The 21358-nt window shown below is 40.7% G+C and overlaps 2 protein-coding genes and 1 long non-coding RNA gene across 5 annotated transcripts; 1 reads left to right on the top strand and 2 right to left on the bottom strand.

Moving 5' to 3' along the window:
* Window positions 1–659: 659 nt before the first annotated feature.
* Window positions 660–3626, bottom strand: LOC137001101 (uncharacterized). The gene is made up of 2 exons (XR_010891228.1): window positions 3143–3626; window positions 660–2831 (listed from the first exon to the last, which is right to left on the bottom strand). It is a non-coding gene; the product is annotated as an uncharacterized lncRNA (long non-coding RNA).
* Window positions 3627–8744: 5118 nt separating this feature from the next.
* Window positions 8745–15230, top strand: Gsc (Goosecoid). Its single transcript, XM_012379167.2, has 3 exons — window positions 8745–9963; window positions 11613–11902; window positions 14835–15230. Exons 1-3 carry the CDS (start codon window positions 9465–9467, stop codon window positions 15042–15044), a joined length of 999 nt encoding a protein of 332 aa, XP_012234590.1. The 5' UTR covers window positions 8745–9464; the 3' UTR covers window positions 15045–15230.
* On the bottom strand, window positions 15166–20850 carry LOC105679240 (uncharacterized). 3 transcript variants are annotated; one of them, XM_067359201.1, is made up of 5 exons: window positions 20282–20850; window positions 19734–20007; window positions 19453–19657; window positions 18775–19277; window positions 15166–17909 (listed from the first exon to the last, which is right to left on the bottom strand). In XM_067359201.1, the coding sequence occupies exons 2-5, from the start codon at window positions 19985–19987 to the stop codon at window positions 16232–16234; spliced, it is 2640 nt and encodes an 879-aa protein (XP_067215302.1). In that variant the 5' UTR covers window positions 19988–20007; window positions 20282–20850; the 3' UTR covers window positions 15166–16231. The 3 variants fall into 3 exon arrangements, with proteins under 3 accessions (XP_067215302.1, XP_067215301.1, XP_012234573.2); XM_067359200.1 differs by having other exon boundaries at window positions 19734–20849; XM_012379150.2 differs by lacking the exon at window positions 20282–20850 and having other exon boundaries at window positions 19453–19667; window positions 19734–19871.
* Between the last annotated feature and the right edge of the window lie 508 nt (window positions 20851–21358).

A 21358-nucleotide genomic window follows, 5' to 3' on the forward strand; every position in this document is an offset into this window, starting at 1 on the left:
AATTGTGTGTGCGGAGAAAGGCGGCGTTTAACAAGAGTTTAATAAAAGGCAAACAGCGCGGGGTCTCGTCCGCCGTCCTCTCGCGCTGTCCTCGTATCTTCCGCTCCTGCGCGCGCGAAACCGTTCTTCTTCTCTCTCTCTCTTTCTCTCTCTCTCTCTCTCTCTCTCTCTCTCTCTCTCTCTCTCTCCCCGCCGTTCTTCCTCGAAGGGATTACCGGGAAAACCGGCCTGTCGATCCGCCGAAGAAAAGAGGGAACACGCGAAAGGAAAGAGATTCGAGAAAGGATCGCAGCTGCCACGCACCGATAGCCCCGCCAAAAAGTACTGATTCCTCGCTTTCCTTTCGTATTTCTGTTTCGCTGATCCACGCGGCTGAACGGGCAATAGGGTGTGTTCTCCGGAATAGAAAAAGCTACGGAGCGAGAGAATGAACAAGCGAGAGTTCCTTCGTGATCGCGAGAAACGCTTTCGAACAACTCATCGATGTATATCCTTTAAATCGCGAAATTGAATAAAAACCGCACATTACAAGTCAAGCATCTGCGAAACTCGGCTGTGCAATTATTATTCGCAGAGTAATCACTCCGAGACGGTTCCGAAACGATCGATCGATCGTTAAGTCGCAAAATCCATTCTTCCTTTTCTCTTTTTCCTTTCGCTTTTCTTTCTTTTTTTTTTTTTTTTTTACGCTCGCTCTCGACCAGAGAGCGGAAAGGAAGCGGCAGGGGACTAAGTAAGTCAGTAACGCAGTGGAAATTCGCTCGGGGCGGTTACCTTCTCCTCCCCCGTTCCTCTCGCTGACGATCGATCAGGTCTGATGTAATTATCCAAACGTTGAATTTTTTATCGCGGTGAAACAATAACGCATTTTCAGAGCAAACAGCATCGTGCACCGTAGAACAGCGGAGAGCTCGCGCCGCTCTGGGGGTACTCGCGTCGTCCGCTTGTGCTCTCGGTGTTTACGTAACATGTAATAGAATAATCTGCCCGTTACACGGGGGCAGGACGGGCTGGTGCACCGCGGGACACAAGTACCGCGGCACATCTTTGTTTACCGCACCCCATTGCGATTTCCGGTCCGGCGAGAGAATATTTCTCGTCCCATGGTTACGCGCGAATTTTTGCGGAAGAACTGTAATCGCGCTTTTTTCGTTCACCACTACAGTCATTATGTATATGTATGTGTATATGTGCCAGTAATTATGAAAGTGGACTAAATAAAACATTTGGAAAAATTGAATGTATCACTTACTTTGTATTACACCGATCTACATTATAATAGTGTAGAGTCATTTTTTAAAAATAGTTGAAAATTAAACCGCTTAATGGCTAAATTGGTAAAATTGTAATTGTGTTAAACGCGGAATTTTCAAGTCATGTTTATTTTGACAATGGTCTAACGATAAGTCACTTGCTCTCTGGTTAACTTCTGTTTTATGACTTATTCTTCCGTTATGTCATTAGATAGCGGTTCAAGTAAATATATTTTATATAATAATATAAAATGATATGTTACAAATATTTTAGCTCTCGAGAAATTGGAAATCGGAGATCGAAATCTATTATCGAAGAAAAAAAGAAAACTAGAATATTGGTAAAAATTAATTAAACATGATTATAATCATAAAGTGTAAATGGATATACTTGTTCCTAACTTGTTTTGGAATCAAATTAAACATTTTTTTCCAAGTTATTTTTAAGGTTTATCATTAATTTGGAAAACGATCCAAATTATTTAAGGTATCAAAAAACATTTTCTTACAAGCTACTCGTAAAATTTTACAATCACGAAAAAGATTTACATTACAAAAGTAAATGTTTTAGAAAATATTTTGTTATATAATAAAAAATATTTTTTTAATATACAAATGCAAAATTTAAAATATCTCAAAAAATGTATGACTTGGCCCACTTTCATAATTACCGACAAATATACATTCTAGAATTAACAAGCTTGCAGGATAAGCAAATAATGTTTCGAATAATCAATTTGGACTTGTCTTTTTGTTAAATTTTAATTTGCAAATTATAAGTTTTGGAGAAAAGTATTTTTATCATTTCTAAAGAACATAGTTTAATGTCGCGCTAGATTTTGGAATGATCAATTAATCAAGAAATAAAACATATATCAATTTATTATTATTGGAAATACAACATGAGAAAAATTTGGCGTATAATAGTAGATATTTTGAACATTAGAAGACATTGTATCTTTATATTTCTGACTTTTTCAACAGATATGTATATCTTTTATGTAGAGAATCAATGGTTTGGAAGAACGGTGACTTTGATCCTTCACCGATCGCATAATGTAGCTATCACCTCCAATTAGGCTATTTGCCATTGTGGCTATTAACTCACACCTTCGGATTTAATTATTATGTCGTTGTACAATAGCATTGTGTTGTGCGGTATATAATATGCTGCACAGCATTATTATGTTATTATACGTTTACGATGATAAGTTAATACATGCGTGGACGGAAAATCGCTCTTATGTAACACGGGTGTTTAGCGATAAATAAGGACGAATCCTGTTGTGTTTCCGTAACATGGCAGACGATGCGGCGCATTCGGGGAGTGAGTTTAGGTCGCAGAAAATAGGGGTAATCCTGTGCTACACGAAAACCTCATCGGGCTTTGCCGGGCGCAAGACGTAGAATCAACAAATCCAGTGGGATTAGATAACATCCCGCGGGATTGCTGGTCCTCCGTCTATATCCTCCGTCGAATCCTGAAGAGTGCGCCTCGTTATTAGCTCACTGAGTTATTGGTATCACTTAGCGAAATCCGCATCCGTCGAAACAGCTTTAAAAGGCCACCCCATTCAGCTGCGAATAGAAGCTTTAGGTGCATTAAATATATTTATTTATGTATTCACTTGTTTATTTAGCGCAGTCAGGCGCGCGACCATTAACAAAACTAACTTTTGTTATATGTACAGCATACTTTGATAATACTTTGCACATTTGGCGAACATAAAAATTTGGAAAAATTTGTAAAAAATCAAAATAAGGTTTAATGTGATCCGTCTATTACCGTCTGGCATGCCGGTTTTATAATAAAAACCACGCTTCTAACAAAAGCCGGTACTTTGCACGACGCATTCTTTTTCCTCCCGAATTCAGCTGTATGTACATACCTTACGGCATCTAATTATGTTTGTCACTTGTTAGAAAACGCTCTATTTGTCAGGCGTGTCGAGGCCCAATTTTAATGGCGTCGACATCGAAAAATATGTATTCGGCAAGACCGGAGTTGATTTTTCCGGCGATACGCGAGGCCACCCACACGCTATTTTTTTCGCTCTCGTTCCCCACTCCCTGTCCCGGCGTTTATTTTGATTTTTTGTACGCTCGGTCACCTGAAAAGGAATAGGTGAAAACTGTTAATTGGTTCCCTGGTGAAAATACGGCGGTGTGGCCGGCGGCTGGTTGCGACGCGTTTTAAGCAGAGCCGGTGCGTGGGGCGCCAGGTACCACCACGGGTGTATATAAATGTCATGTACGCATACGACTCTCCGCGCACACACGCGAAACACGCGTGCACGCGTGCAACAAGCATCAAGGAGTGTAGAGCGCGGCTCCGGCAGCGTGTCCGTCCAATTATGGAAAATTAATTGGCGATTGGTGACTCGGGGCGATGCAAACATAGTTCAGCGTCGAATAAACTTCCTTTGTATTCCGATCAGCCTTTGACAGCGGTGTAATAATTAAAGTAATTAACGTACATGCCAATAAATTTGAGATCGTTGCGCATCGTCGCGCGTACGAGCACGGACAATTATTCGTCGCATCGTATTCTGTATATACGCGCGTATATAAGATATGCATCATGTACCTATGCACTGCATATACACATATGCAGATATATTGCATAGCGATCTGCTCGTATCTGAGTCCGCGCTCTCGATAATAATCAGCCGAATCTCATTTAATTAGGCATAATAAGTGTACGTAACATTTCTTTACACTGACAGAAAAGTATATATATTTCGAACTCTATAATTGCATAGTAAAATAATTATAGTCAAGATATTTATTTTTATAAGAACTGCTACTATGATGTTAGCAATAATAACTTGTACACATAGTGCTGTCAACCATATAACCAATTATGTGACCAACGTAAAAATTTTATTGTAAGTTATAATAATTTTAAATAAAAATATAGTGAAATATAGTACATTTTACTAAACAAAAATCTCGTTTTGAATAACCATACGATATGTAAATGAATATTTTGATTATAATGACCAAGCAGTGCTGAATTGAACACCTATAAAAATATGGTTTGCGCCGACAAATACTATAAATTATAGTGAAATGGTGGTTACTCCATCTTTTCGCCACCGAAAAGTAGACATGCATATACAAGAAAAGGATCTAAAGAGACTTTTCGTTTTTTATATGCTCTCAGTAAAATACTTATAACGTTTTATAGATTTTTTTTGTATATTTGCAACTATAATATCAAATTTCAATATATTTCGGAAAATGAAGTTGTGTGATTGTGTAAAAATGACATTGTGTGGAACATGATTATAATGTGACTTAATATCGTTTACCTGTCATCACATTGTGACTTAACTTTATACAGTTACATCTCTATTTTCATTGAAAACATTTACCATTGGGTAAAAATTGGAGTATAGTCTTGTGATGATAATAACTCAATTTTCGAAAAAATGTGACTTAACATAGTATACCTCTGAGGTACATATTTAAGTATGATTCTTTGTGAATAAAACTAATTTTATTAAATAAACGAATGTTTAACTCTTCTCAAGCTTACACTTTGAACAAATTAATATTGATACTATTTGACGCTTGTCTTTTGTATTTGTCTTATTGTTAAAACATTTTGTCGATTTCTTTCACTTCTAATTATATTCTTGTTAAATACTTGAATCGATTATCGTAGCTACTAAATGATTTTGAACACCTGCCACGCTTTCCATGCATTTTCGATACTCAGCTTTTACGATTTGATAGACGGCCGAGAGCATTTGACGAAAGAGAAGAAAGAGCGCCTACTTGGAAAAGACAAATATTTATCAAGAATTATAATCGACTACGTTAATTTTTATAAAACTCGCATGAACAAAGTGATGGACTTGGTCGGATAAATTAAGACGCATCAGTTCTCCTGTTTTTTGCCTGCTCGTCTTTCTTCTCATCCTTAAAAATTCGACACTGTTTGAAATACGATGAATATGAGTATGCGGAATATCGCGATGGGGAGGAACAATATTTGCCCTTTGCATTACGAGTTGCGACGAAGCATGAAAATATTAATTTTGCGAAACATCCACAGTGTATGACTATAACTCGCGGGAAATGCTCACAGAATCCTCTTAATCTTTGTTTCTATCTTTTTCTACATCAAGTACGCACGCACACACAATCTATGTCATGCAGTTTTTACAATTTTCCTCACTGTAATCTGCAAACCTCCAAACGATTAAGAAATAAAGATCACAAACAGGATACATTCCAGATTGCATTGAATATCGATATTCTCATTTTTCTTGTCTTGATATATCCAGATTGCTGCCCGTGTATTATGAGTCAGACTCAGACAAAAGATTCAAACCTTTGTTTACGTTTGAAATGTTCGAACAGTTTAAATAAAAAAAATGAGTTCAGACATTTCGGACAGTTCGAACATAAGCAGTTATTGATCTATTAATGTAAGTTTGTAATGTTCCAAAATTTGGACAATTTGGACAGTAAAGAAAATTTTTGTTTTTATCTAACTTTATACAAATCAATGAAATCAGTATCGCATCATCTATTGTAATATTCGGACAGTTCAAATTGTTCAAAGTATGCTCATTTTTTTGGATTCGAACAGTTCGATCTGTTGAAACATATCTTCAGCTCATCCGAACTCGAGATCTAAATTGATCAATCACCTAAAATTTCCGAGCACTAGTAATTGCTTACCGCTTACTGGGCTTTTCAAAGATCCAAGAAATAAACGAGTGTGAAATTTCGGAGGAATCATTCAACATACCCGAAATAATCAGTGATACGAAACAAATAACGTCTGAGAACGACAATGTCAACAACATCTCGCTATTCATCTCGTGGAAAATGCTATCTATCAACAAAAAAGATACGCTCTGTAGCAGGATACAAAGTTCCCTGGTCACAGTTCGTTCGATGGAACCGAGCGGCGCATCTGAATGTTTCACGACGAATGGCCCCGCGGCCGTATGTATCGACTCTCCTCCAATTATTCGGGTCGGCTCGCAAGAAGGCAGGAAGGCATGCAGTCAAGTATAACCGAGATTAACGAGTCCGATGGAATACTGAGAAGGACTTCGGAAGCTGGAAACCAGGTATCGGTTCGTCGACACCCCGCGGCACGCCTTTAAGAATATCGATGCGGACGGCTGCTTTTTTCAGCGCATTCATCTTTATGGGGAAAGAGATAAAGAGAGAGAGAGAGAGAGAGAAAGAGAGAGAAAGAGTACGAGGCGAGATCCACTTAGCACGCCGCTTAGACGCGAAAACATCTGTATTGTCGCTGCATTAGCGTCGAGGATTCATCCCCCCGTGATTGCCGTGGAAATTGTAATCTTCTTCAAGAAAGCCGCCCCGCCGGGAGTGCTCTCTAAAGCGAGGCAAGTTCAGCCTGAAGGGACTCCTCACCCAAGGATTCGCGTGAATCCCAAACGATATTACGGAATGCGAAATTCTTATTTTATACCAGCGGACGATCAATTGAAATTCATTGTGTTTCAAAACAGCGCGACTTACGTTGCGCTCTGTCAAAAGTAAACTTATTTAACTTTGTTGCCTCTTCTTTTCTAGAAAACATCTCATTTATAATTCATACTTCGAGATACTGGACTTGCGATTTGAAAATAAACTCGTTTAACTCCGCTTACCAGTTCCTGTTTGGGGAACAATTAACGCCATAGCCGAAGCGCCTGAAAATCGCAAAAAGACCATCAGCAGATCAAGAGATATATTAGCGATAGCCGGTTCTCAGCCCGCTGGCCGCCCCGTCGTTCATCTGGTCGCCAATAAAATTCACGATTGGCGAACAATGGCCATTTGCTGCAAAAAGCGAGGAAACCCTCCTTCTCTCTTGAAGATTCTCTCGCGGATCCTTGCGACGAGCTAACGTCTTCTGGTTCTAACAACGGTTTAAACCGGTAGGTAGATAGCAGGGTGGTATACTATGTATAATACGCGTACGGATCGCACAAAATATGGGGATCCGGTTTGCCGAATCGGGCGTACGATTAACGTACGGATTAGGATTAAGCCGGGCGCGGATCTCGCTGTGCCCGAATGGACCGCACGGGGACGTACCATTTGCGGAGGATAGGGAGGGGAGGGGCTTGTCGTGAGGGGCCGAGTGCAGGGTATACTTACAATGTCGACGTACATACGCACCCCACGAGAGAGAGAGAAAATCTTTTCACGCTCGATTCCCCGTGTATCGCGTCAGGACACGCGGCCCCTCGCTGCCGCCGCAAGAACGAGGACGACAGTCAATGCACATTACAACGGTTTTATATTATTAATACGGACGCATTGGCCCGGATTTGAATAATTGAACAGATTCGTGCGGATTTGCTAGGTAGGCAGATATAGCTCTCTCGTGAAGAGAGAGAGAGAGAGAGAGAGAGAGAAAGAGAGAGAGAAAATTCTCTTTCTGGCTGCGCGCAACCGCCATAATCCAGATCTATCGACGCCTGAGCTTCCACGTGGGATTCATTACGTTCGGATTGACGTTTGTACTCGGCGTTTGATCCTGTAATATCAACAAATCCATTTGATTATTGTTTAAGATTACAAACTGAAGCGATTTATCAATATTTTGGTATAAACTGTGTAATAAGAATAAAAGATGATACATTGAAAGATCGTCGAATGTGTTGATATAGAAATGTTAACAATCGGCAAGATTGTAGCGAAGTTGGTAATACTTTATCAAAAACCATGGTCGCGTCTCGCGCCAAGTTCACGCGTAACGCAACGAAAGATTACGTATCTTTACACGAATATACAAGTTGAGAAGAACTGAGATTATCTCAGTATATATAGTACACTAAGCGACTTTAATTTTTTAAACAATTGTTGTTAAAAGAAAGGGCTTTTTGCAAACTGATCTTTATAGATGAGATGAGTAATAAATTACTTTTGATTAATTTCTAATAGTGTTTACTCCGCAATCCATCCAAATATTATCATTTTGCGTAAACTGTTTCAATTATTTAGAATCAAATCAGAATCGAATAGCATTTTTGTATATTATCTCAAGTACACACTTTTTAAGAATAAGGATTGTATTAAGAAAGTATGGAAAGTACGATTCTTCTATTTTGGAAAAGTACGAATTTAAGACGTAAAAATAAGCTCTTGGATTCGATCGTATGTTGAAACGACGATGACGAAGGACGAAAGGTTCGGTAACCTTCGTAATATGCATCGGCAAATATGTCGTTCGCTTCCGCGGTCCTCTCTCCTTCTCTCTTTCTTTCTCTTTCTCCCTTGGAGGGTTATTTCGCGACCGCTCTCTCCCAACAGACGCGCATTGCCTCGCGTGTCTGTTGCCGCGGCATCCGAAAGGGGTGCGCTCTCCCACCCACGCGCGCGAGAGAGAGCCTCATCGTCGTCGTCATCGCCTCGCCCTCTGCTCGCCCTCTGCTCGTCCTCCGCTCGCCCTCTCTCGCGCTCGCATTCGGACGAGGAGGTGCATCGCGGTGAGTGTTGCGTGGCGCGGGGTGGTGGAAAAGTGGATGGAGTCAGATAGAACCACGCCCCAATCGCGGACGACGCACGCCAACCCGACGCGGCACCCGAGGGTGTCTCTCTGTCCGCCACCGACGTGGCTGGTACGACTCCAGGCCACGGGGGTGGCTCTCAGTGGTTATGCGCGACCGAGGACCGGGAAGGGAAGGAAGGAAGCGCGCATCGTGCGTCCACGCGGCACCGCGACGGCCACCGCTATGGCTAGTCCTCGGATATCCTTTATCGGAGAGATGTCACTTCGTGTACGCGACGCGCAACGCTAGGCGCGATTGGTCACGCCTCAGCGTCTGCACGACAGCGCGACGACCAAGTGGATAAAGTGCCATCGGTGACGAGTCCGCGAGAAAAGGCTGAGATCGGATTTGGATTTTTTTCTCTTTTTGCGACTCGATGTTAAGCATTGACAAAAAAACGCCGATGAGCGGTCATCCGCAAGGGAGGAGCCTCGCAGCTGTACGAGATAAGACTCATCCTGTTCTGTAAAAAAAAAATAACCGATTGGAAATCGTTCGCTGTCAACACTCGACAAGTTGCACGCGATTCACGAATCTCATCTTATAATGCTGTAGCGAAAACGTCTCTCGCGCGTTTCTTCGAATACCGAACTTGGAACAGATATAGTATATATCGCACGTTACTCTCGTGTCGAACACGTCGATATATTCGCGAGTTCACCCCGTGACACGTAACATGGTAGAGAGCACTTATGCGAGCGACTCGCCGAGATCACGCTCGCCCATGACAGAACCGTCGAGTCCGCTGCACGATGGTCCCGGTATATCCGGCTACGGCCACAGCTATCTGTACAGTTACTCACCGGACGCGCAGAATCACGTCGCGACGACACGTCGCAACAACAGCGAGGCGACCGATGCCGCACACGATCGGACCTTCGCCAGGAGTCCAATTGGCGCGGAGGATACACCGCGGCACCGGATCCGCGAGCCGATCTCCTCGCGACCGGGCGGTTCATCCGCGACTATGTCATCTCCCACCTCGCTCTTCACCATCGATAGCATCCTGGCTCCGAGGCCGATCGGCAACGTCGTCGTCCCCACAAGCACAGTCGCCGCATCCGTGATCCAGACGCCGGAGACGATCGAATCGTCGGCCACCGGCCGCACCACGGCGATGCACCCGTTGCAGCAGCAGCTGCATCATTTGGCGTTTACTTCGGCGGATTTTCTCGGTGGGTAACGTGCCGCAATTCTGGAGATCGTGACTCCTTTTAAAGGCGAACCGAAAATCTCTAAAAGAGGCCGAGAAAACGCTTAAAAGATGCTTTTAATCCTTTAAGACTTCTTTTAGGCGACTTTTCCGCTTCCCTTGGGCTTTTTTGTGCCGTGTCGCGTCATTTGGGTTCTTATATGCGTGAAATTATGATTACTTTGCTTAACTACTCAATAGTCCGCCTTTACATCTCCATTTACGATTATTTTAGATGAAATTTGCAATAAATCAAGAGACACTGTCATGTCTCTCGCGCCAAGTTCACGTTACAGATTTATCTCGTTACATTAAATTATATTACGCGCAACATACACAAAATTTTTTCGTATTATTTTGTTGATAAATGATCAAATTATTGAGGTGTTGAGAAATAAACATGCTTGAGTTAATGAAGCATTCGGGGGAATCGCTTGTGTCGAACAATTATTCAAGCTTGAGCGCGAACGCGCTTAATTTATGCGTGCCGCTGGACATGTTAATGCAGCTTACAATCTTTTCCGTAATACGATCATAAATTAGTCAGCATTTATGGAAAATAGAAATTTCGGCAAAAGGAACTAACTTTCACATTTTTTTATACATTGTTGTGAATAAATTGACAAATTATTTTCTCTGCTATAAATCTTAAATTGACGAAATTATTCGACTTGTAAAATCAGTTTAGAATTTTTAAGCGCTTGCTTTGTCCAGATTTAGCCAATGTTCTGCGGGTGTTGTTAAATGTATTTCGCGCGACAGAGAGACGTTTAACAGCTTACATCGCAAAAATATAAGAGTCTGCGTGAAATTCTAAGAGACTCGGTGTGAAACGCGCCAAAATTTCTTTTATGCCCGCGAGGGCTTTAGGTATTTTTCCCTCTGAAAAGGAAACTGCGCTCTCCTGCATTGGGGATACGCGAGATGAAATCCGCAATCCGTTTCGATCATGCATGAACGATCTAGCTCCTTCTGCAATCCCGCTAGAAGACGGAGAACGGGGAAAAGGAAGCATGCAAACGCGAGAAGGAGAAAGAAAGAGAGGAAGCGTACTATGAGTAAAAGCAGAAATTTTTACCGTCCCCACATTTTCATACGCAACGTCGCGTTTAAGCAGCTTTCTTCGAGATCTTAAAGTAAAACGTCCCCCGGGACGGGGGTGCTTGGCGACCTTTTTATCCTAAACATCGTGAATGGGGTCGTCGGCTCTACGAATTATAATATTGTGTCTGCGAGAGAAATATTCAATCGTGAAATTTTTTCTCGCATTTAAAATTCCAAAAATATCAAAGTGCTCGTTGTAAAATCATATTGAATCTACGCGAAATTGACCCCATTTTGCGAAAGATATAATCCTTTTGTCATTACGGTAATTTGAGGTCCGAATTACCGCGATTGTTACAATTATCCTTTGTTAAAATCGATCGCGAACTCCCCTAATGTTATAATCACGAACGAGAATGGCCGAGTTTGAATCTTTAATGCGACGCAAAGTTCAAATGACGTTGCAATCGCGAATAATCTTTATTATCATTTATGCATTGGACGATCATTTATGCAGAGAAGTACAATACTGGCATGTAATGAGTTTTAAGATAGTTTTATTAACTGTGCGCCATTTTTGGATTTCAGCCGCGGCATATCCAGGATTGTATCCCGGAGGATACGTGGCGGCGATGGCCGCTGCCGGTGTTTCCCTTCACGGACAGCCGGCCTTTTACCATACCGGTCATCCTTATCAAATAAATCCCAATAACCCGGGAATGGGCCCGATGGCCAAGAGAAAACGTCGCCATCGGACGATATTCACGGAGGAACAATTGGAGCAATTGGAAGCCACCTTCGATAAGACGCATTATCCTGACGTGCTGTTGCGAGAACAGCTGGCCCTTCAGGTTGATCTCAAGGAGGAGAGAATCGAGGTTAGCCAAACTTTTCATATCCTATCGTACAAAATAGCGCTTTCTTCCAATTTTTACGACAAATAAACTTGGGAGTCCATCATATGACATTGATAATATTTGTTGCAATTTGTTGGATTCGCTACTAAAGTTTCTTCAGAAAGAAAAGGTAAAGATCAATCGCTAATTTTATACTGAAGGACATTTTATTATATTCTTTCGTTATGTTAATTGTGATTAAATTAATTATCGTGGAGGGTATTGACATATCAAAATAATAAAAAGTGAAAAAAAATGAAGAAACATATAATGACAATTTCAAACTGGCATTCGCTTTATAAGAACAAGAAGCAACTACCGTTTTGAGTGGCGGTGCGGCCGTGGCATGTAGCAGCGACGCTTAAGCCGTCGCCCGATGACAAATTACTTTCTCGAGCTGTGAACGGAATATTGGGTTTCGGATTGACAAACATTGACCGTCCGGATGCGGCTTGGGTCCGCACGCACAATTTGTAATGTAATGTCGGCAAACTACGCGCTCGCGCACCCGCCGCCGCCAATCCTGAGTGGGATGGAACAGTCTGTGTTTGTCGTCCTAATGCATAAAAGCCCATAATATTTTAACGTGTTCATTAAAATTTACTGCGGCGGGTATTTATCGGGGGCCTCGGTCGACTTGAGCTAACAAGTTGCATGCTAGATTAAAAGCTTTAGCGATAATGTGTTTACTTCAATTATACATATGATCGCGCGCTCGCTCACTCGTTCGTTAGCTCTCTCCGATGCGCGTGCACGCATCGTGCAATTTATAATCTCTGAAGTAGTGTACTTTCTACTAGCAAGAGAGAGAGAAAGAGAGAGAGAGAGAGAGAGAGAGAGAGAGAGCATATTTTACGCTAATTTTGTATGAATTTACCTTTCAATTAAACGCCACGACTCATTGTGCTGCCGATCAAGCGCTATTTTTTCAGTAATTAGCGTTCTTAGTCTGACGACAAGCGTCGTATTGTGATTTTTGTTATTTTCGTATACAATAGCTACGGTGTTTCTGTACAAATCGTTTCAACACCCCAATTTATTCATTTTACTTGATGTTTAGATAACACCCAAATTCTTTCGACAATTTTAAATCAATGCTTTATATGTAACGTATACACACGGAGAAAATTTTATGTCAAAAATCACAATCTACAGCGACAGCCGCGGACCATGAAGAAATTATAAAAATTTTTACTATGTTTTTCACATAATGACCATAGTATTTAGACTTATAATTCCTCTTATGGTCCGCGGCTACTGCCGTGTCATAGTAATTTTTAATATAAAATTTTCTCCATGCAATCAAAATTTCAACGCAAGATTTCAACACCTATTTCTGTCGCTTTAACAGCCCCGCATAGTATTCGAAATGCGAAACTGAAGGATTAAATTATGAGAATATAAAACGGAATTACGAACAAAGTATAAAGTAGCCATTATTGTCCGACACCTGGACGGCGATTCCGTCGAGTAATCATAGACTCTGAGAATCATCGACACTCACGTGGGGACCACCCGCGTTGCGTCGGCTTTGCCAAAGGGAAGTCCGAGTCTCGAGAGTGTTTAAAGACTGGAACAACATATACCTGCGCCCGGTACTCTTCGGCCTCTCGGAGCGAGAGTAACAGTGTTTGCACAGAATTAGTAGAATAGCGACTTTCTTGGTATGCCTGTGAAAACGCAAGAGGGAACGCAGGAGAGGACAAAGAAAAAACTAGGAACAGGTCGGGAGAAAACCTAAGACGCTGTTTTGTGTACTTCCAAGATCGCGTCGACTCGATGTTGGGTTCAAGAATAGACACGTGAAAATAAGAATTCGGAAACCACAGTATCTCCACACCTTGCTTACGAGCAGATCTACGTATAACAGATAGATCAGAGATAAATTGATCGTTCCTCAAATATTATTACTATTATTACCAAAAAGTTAAATTACCGTCGGAGCAGGCTATACAAAACACCTAGATATGTGATCCACATGAAATGATACACGATCGTGACAGATTTAATTTCGCAACTCTCAACGTGGAAAGTTTAGGAGATCCAGAGATCTCATCCTTCAAAGTGAACGAGGGTTAAACCATTACAATAGCTATTGCAGCCAAACGAACGAGCGGGTAGGGATGGATATTGATTGTCGGTTTTCACTCAGATTGATTCAGACAGGCGTGAGGGACAAATGCGTGTTTCGAGTGCGCATGGCGGGAATTCGTTTGATGTGTCTCGCATCTTTTCTTACTTCGTTAGGTAATATCTCACAGTATACGCGTCATACGTCTCGTAATCACGACTTTTTTCAATGCTACATATTTTCTGAAGATTATTCAATGGAAAAATATTGACTCCAGCGAACAATTACTTTAATTTACAATTGTACGATAATTAAGAACTGACATTACATTTTTCTTTATAAAAATATAATTATATATATATATATATACATGTTATTCTTTTCATAATTGCATGTAAGTCTTATTTAATTTTTTATTTCAATAATTATTCTCTCTACAATATAATTGTTTTATCATGTAAAAATATTATTTATTTTGATCTATAAGCTGATCGAATAAAGAATTAACTCTCACAAACTTTCAAATCTAAACTAGTGCTTGAAAATTTCAGAGGATTGATAAATTCTCAAGTTAGGCTAAAATAGAAAAATTTCATCAAATTATTTGTTTTCTATTCGCAATGCGTACCACATTTCTTTCCATTTTCTTTATCGTCCGAATTTCAGATGTAACGAATTGACATAACGTATCGATCACCACTCAAGTTCTGAACGGATCTGCCCGAAATGTTCGAACTCGATGCTCATTTGTTTCTTATTCGAACTATCCGAACGGATCAAGCATATAATATGTTCGATTCTGAGCCTTAATCTGAATGTCGCAACGAATCATGCTTGTTCCAGGTGTGGTTCAAAAATCGTCGCGCCAAGTGGCGAAAGCAAAAGCGAGAGGAGCAAGATCGTCTGCGGAAATTGCAATTGGAGCAGCGTCAGCGTACCGACGACGGCGGTGCCGCAACGACAGTGATGGTGGGCGATCGTTTGGGCCTGAGTACGCAGCAACAGCAGAAGCTTGAGCAAGATACGGACAGCTCCGATCTCGAGGTAGCGTAGTGTGGCCACGATTTTGCGCATCGATAATCGATAATCGAGGGGATTGAAGACGATGGAAGACGGCCCGGTGCTTTCGCTCTTGTCAACAACGGGGCATGTACATACGTAATCACGCTGTAAATATCATTGTAAATATGAATAACGATGAATGTGTACAATACCGAAATAAATTATTGCATCCAAGTACGAGGCGGTATGACGTTTGATCTCCTTGCACGCGGATGTGTTTATAAAAAAATTAAGTTTCACGATGTTTGTGTTAAAATATAAGCTCGACCACATACCATAATTCCGATATGTACAAGTTTTACAGAAAATGTTTTGTATATACCGTTTTCATTGCTCTTTCTTTCTCTCTCTTTCTCTCTCTCTCTCTCTCTCTCTCTCTCTTTCTCTCTCTTTTTCTCTCTCTCCATTGTCTTCAGTTCTAGATTTTTGTCTCAATTTTATATTAACGATAAATTAATTTATAAAATTAATTTCGCAGTGTCCGTCTTCCATCCCGTACGATTTCTTAGTCCTTGCCTTTAGTTAAACATATCTTTATTTTTCGATTAAATTGAACTGAATTAGAGCAAATTAAGATATATTTCATAAAATTTCTTTTACTTTATTTATTTGATTTTTTTTTATTCTCAATCTTATCCAAAAAGAGCAAAATTTATTTTCTTTGATATAACACTTTATATATGAGACATTCCCATTTTATATGTAAATACGTGTAAGCAGCGAGGTGTCCATTTAGATCGCGAAAAATTTAAATCCCACTACTATCGTGCGCTCTTATTGTTATTGCTAGCGCGCAACCCGGTTTTACAACAATATTTTCTTATTGAAATCGCTTCGCCGTTGTGGAAAATACATTCTCGTTTATATAAACGTTTACACGCAGCTTCGATTTCTCCACACATAAATATTAAAGTCCGTCGATTGTTTAGGAATTTCAAAATGGTCGAATTGGAACTTTCGCTTGACGGTATTTCAAATGTAGGGAAGGAAAATTTCAAGTCAATCACAATAGAAAAATTATTCTCTCGATTTCGACTCATTTCGTACATGCTATACAGATGAATTTTATTGATTTAATGTATCTCGGAAAACTATACTTTTGTCATGCTTTATTTTGATATTTGCAAACTTTTTCGTATCAAAGCTTCAAATGATTATCGCATCATTTCCGCTTTTTTTTACTTCTTTATCTTTCTTTTCTTCTGTTCATTGAACGCGCGCTTCCTCCCAACGAGTCGCCCGAAACGATTTCTTCTCTCGCCCATCCTCGCACGAAAATCAGGACCTACCTCGACGACTCTGAGAATCTTAACGGGATTCAAACTGAACTGACTACATTCGGGCGAACCAATAATTAGCACGAGCACCGTGACAAATTTACAGAAGGACGTAGCTCTCATCAGATACGCCGCGCCATGGCCGTACTGGAAGAGCGGCGGACCAAACGAGTTTACGTCACAAACGTAATACGCGCCGCAAAATTTAAAGAGACCGAGACAAGCGGTCTCGCACGTAAGGATACCGAAGTGATGATCGAAGAACATGCGTTCCAACGACTGCCACAAGCATTCATTCGTACGAACGTATAGCCTGCCGCAAACGGCCGGCAGTATCCTCGCCTCGAACAAGGTTTCGCCAATTTTAAAGCTATCGGACAGATACCGGTTCCAACAGCTTACGTGAGCATACTCGCTTCTGGTGGATTTCAATTCAGCCTCGAGCTTGCTGTGCGTGTAATAACGATCCCCACACATAACGATCACATCGAGGATTTTCGGGCTCCAATATTCCGGCGCTATGATCCTCGTCATGCCGGCGCACACCACGTAGCACGCGTACATTTGCATTCCACGGTTCGCCTCGTCGAACATACCATCGGTAATATGTATCTCGCCCCACAGAGAGAACAGGCGGTTAACTTCTTCCACGTAATACTGATGCCACTTCGCTTTGCCGCTTTGCTGGGCCTTCACCTTGTCCGCAGCCTGTCTCTGCCGACTCGCGGACGCACATCTGCTCCAGGTTACTCGAAAACGCTTCAACCATGTAGCTTTTTCTCTTGGCTCCTTCGGATCGCCCTCTGATTCTTCTATATCACTCGCGTCTTGATCTCCGATCTCGAGAGACCCGGACGAACATTCATCGACGCATCGCGGTGGCTTAAACGCGCCACGCTGCAATAATTTCAAATTATGCAGCTGACAGCAGTGGAAATTAACATGAAAAATTTGAACGTCGAAAACGTCGTCTTTCCCGATTTGAGATCCACTCGGATCTCGCGATTCCAGAACTTCGTAAGCGTAGGCTCTCAACAGGAGGATCATCAGATGCCTCTTTAAAGAGTCTTTAGAGCAGAATTTTACGATGCAGGCGTACCCGTCGTCGTCCCACAGGCCGAACTCGTCGCAACGATACGGATTGTAAAGGTACCAAAACTGATCGTCCTTCCAGAAGGCTAACGAGAATCTAGTCGTACGGAAAATGCAATTGCGATATCGCTGGGATAATTCGTCAAACCACTCCTCTATCTTTTGCGTGTCCTCGTGTACAGGTACGTATTCTAGATCCGTGATTTTTTGGGAACCAAGTTCCACTTTAACTCTCAGAGGATCCTTTCTGTGTAACGTGATCCGCCTCCTTAAGCCGCTCTCTTCATAGTCGAAATCGATGTCTCGCGCCACGGGTATATCCTTCAATTCCTGCAACAACTCTATCTCGACACTGTACTTGTAGTTGTACACGACGACATCGTCCAGACGCTGCTGCTCCTTCACGTTGACCGTGCCGATGTGAGTATAAAGTGTCCAGGCGAGGTCATAGATGTAATCGATATTGGCGCTCCACGCGTACTTGTATCTTCCAAAAGCATAATAAGGATAATGTTAAATCTTGCATTTTAAGTGCTCTTTTTAAGAAAGATAAAATTAAATAAATATCAAATTTTGTAAAACAATATTATACAGGGTGATTCTAGCAACTGGGCTGAGTTAGGTTAGGTTACTCTTTTTTAAGTCAAGATACAGATATTAAACATTTTATATCATAAAATTACTTTATTACATTAAATGCTTAAACGTACCATTATGACATTCTAAATATTTTCCGACATGTTTTTGTATGATTTTCATAATATTGTTCAGTTGGTCAATAGATGCATCAGAACAAGCTGTTGTAATTCGTTCTTTCAAGAGTCATTTTCCGAAAGAAATTTTTGCGAATACACATTACGCTTTATGACATAGAATATGTAATATTTGGCAAAATATTAAACTTTCGATTATCTTACTCTAATACGCGCAAAATAATTAGAAGAATCAATTTACACTAAAAAAAGTATATAATTCTATTTAAAAAAAAGTGCAATTGCACTTCATTTGAAAAAATAGAATCCCAGAATGGTACATTATATTAAACAACGAAATGAAAGATTTTCCTCCATCACTTTTTTTCTATCTAGACTTATTGTTAGAAAAGAGCTATAATCCAGCCCAGTTACTAGAATCATCTTGTATAGTTGCACTTTCATATTTTCCATGCAAAATACACACCGGCTCTAAAGTTATACTTTCTATAAAATAAACTAAGTTTTACATTTACAAATGATTTAAATTTTATAGATAAAATGTATATGAGAGAATATAACATAAACTAAATTAAATTATGATAAATTAATGATAAAATTTGCATATCTAACATTTCGCAATGGTCTTGATATGAATACCTTAGCTGAGTTTTCGCTAACAATGCCACGATCGCTTGGTAAAAGCAGAATTTCCAAGTGTTTCTGCGTTTTCGCAGAGAGCACAGTTCCGGTAGATGCATTCCTTTTAGTCCGCGAAGAACCACATTAGCGTAAACACGTTTGTTTTCTTTTTCGGATGCTAATTCTACGATAACATAATCGCCGTCTACCAAACCGGGACATTCACCAGTCGACCGGTCCTCTGATGATACCGCTTTCAATTTTGGACACTTTATTGGTATACGGACGTGATCCAATTCTTTGCGATTAGCAAAGTAGCTCCTTTGCTCGCATAGAAGTTTATCTTTGTCATTCTCCTGTGGATCAAAAAGGAAAATATCCTTCCGCTTTCTTTCTTCCTTTTCTCGCTTGCCTCGCATCTTCAGTTCGCTTGTCAAATCTTGCGCAGCGCATGGCCACACATCCGGCCATCTCGCATTTGCAGTTTTCGATAGTTTTCCTCTCTTTCGAGATACATTTTTCTGTTAAGAATATCACAAATCTACGTTATACGAATAATCACAAAAAGTGGTTATTTTTAGAGCAAAATAAATAATGCATAATTTATACAATCAAGAGTAAACAAAATAATTCTTTGCGTTACATTAAATGCTGCGTAAATTCCGATTCGACATTACAGTCTGTCCTCTAACTAACCGACTGTCTTGTTCTCATACTTCTCCAGATTCGGATTTTTTGGCGATCTAGTACGGGCGTTCTAACTCGATGTTGAAACTGAAAGCCGCCGAGCGGAAAGCACTCGTGAAGCGGAAATGTCTCGTCGACAACTTCCGCATCAGGCAGCCTCGCAATGTCAGGTGATATCTTCCGTTCGTTTTCCCTCTCCAACGACTCTGCGTATCTACACGTTGCTTTATGCGAATTTATTGGCTACTGTGTAGGATAAGATTAGCTATTGAAGAAAAGGAGTTTCTTACGATTTCATATAAATACGCCAAAGAGATTCTCCTTCGCAGGTCCACGTATCTCTGCATCTCTCTCTCCAAGATCTTATCTTTTTTCTTCTTCCATCTTTGCCCATGCTTGGTTCAGCATCTTCGTATTCAATACTTTCGTACTTCGTAACATCGTTAGTCTCGATCGTTACATCGGTATCTTCTGCATCTGTCGTAACTTCTTCCACAAATTCGCTCATCACTGTCTCCTCAGTTTGAGTCTCCGGTTCCGTCATATTTGCGATTTATCTATTTGCTAGCGATATGTTTGCGTCAACTTAACGATTTAAAATAACCTCGCGTTCATAATTTGTATATCAGTTAAAGTTAGACGGGGATTTTGCAATCAGAATTTGTTAAGAGATTGGCAATTGGTTCTAGCATATATTAAACTCTTTAAACTTAAAATGTGTAGTACACATTGATAATGCAAAGACTGGTGTTGCCCGTAATTGTAATTCATGTAAAATATTACAATTTTGCAATTTTGACATGACCACCGTACAAATGCGTGAATTTTGCATTCTTACGTATACGTCAATCCAATTGAACGTCTAGACATGTTTATATAAAAGCATCTATAGTAATATATATTTATAACAGAGATAAATTCATAGAAAATATACATTCAGATTCGTTTGATTCTACTAAAACTATGGAAACATTTTTATAATTTTTATAATGTCATGAACGAATTCATAACCTAACATTATCACGCGCGACAATTGAGTAGTCAGACGTAGCTACTGTTTTCCATAGAGCTTGTTTTGAAACGAATATATCCGCATAGATGTAATCCGAATATGAAGTGAGAGAAAGAAGGCAAACACTCGAAAATGGTCGATTCAAATTTGTATAGGCCCTCGGAAGACTACAGAGGGACAAGGGACTCCTCGAGAACGCAGACGGCTTCCTGAAGCTGAAAAAATACAGGCCCGAAGGGGCGCGCAGCAGCCTCCGTCGATTTATCCCGTTCCGTCCGTACGATTTTGTAATTATTTTGCTGCTGCCGGTGCACAGACGAAGCCCTAGAGCGACAGGCAATCTCGGCGCGCGAAGCCCGCCGGTGACGCAAGATTTTCAAAGTGTTTATAAAATTACGGGCGCGATACCGCCGGTGCGACCGAAATAACGCGAAACCGTACACCGTCCGGTCGGGCGGTATTCAAATCATTATTGGATTTGGGAGCCCTGCACGTGCACGGATGACGAACAAATAAATCGTATTTCGAATGCCGCAAAGTCGACTCTGTCGATTCCGAAAGTGTCGGCCGCGGTCGCGCCTTATCGCCAAACAACCGAAATTCACGTTACAGCTTCGTCTTTCATCTAAGCATTCCGAATGTTGTGCTCGATATGATACAAACTATTTAAAGTCGCGACTCAAAAGCTCAAAAAGTTATTCGAATCATTTGATCAGCGAAAAATTTTCAACAGTAGTAGAATATAAATCATCAAACTTATAGGAACTCGGAGTCTCTTGTTTCAAATAGATTGTCATAAGAGAAAGAGAGATGTAGAAGGAAAACAAAAATCACTTAAGTTTTGACTATACTATTTTCATAATTATAACCGTTTGAATATAAAGATTTTGTTTACTTTGTGTA

This window comes from Linepithema humile, chromosome 7 (genome assembly GCF_040581485.1).
Source record: "Linepithema humile isolate Giens D197 chromosome 7, Lhum_UNIL_v1.0, whole genome shotgun sequence".
In the NCBI taxonomy this organism is placed as follows: Eukaryota; Metazoa; Arthropoda; class Insecta; order Hymenoptera; family Formicidae; genus Linepithema; species Linepithema humile.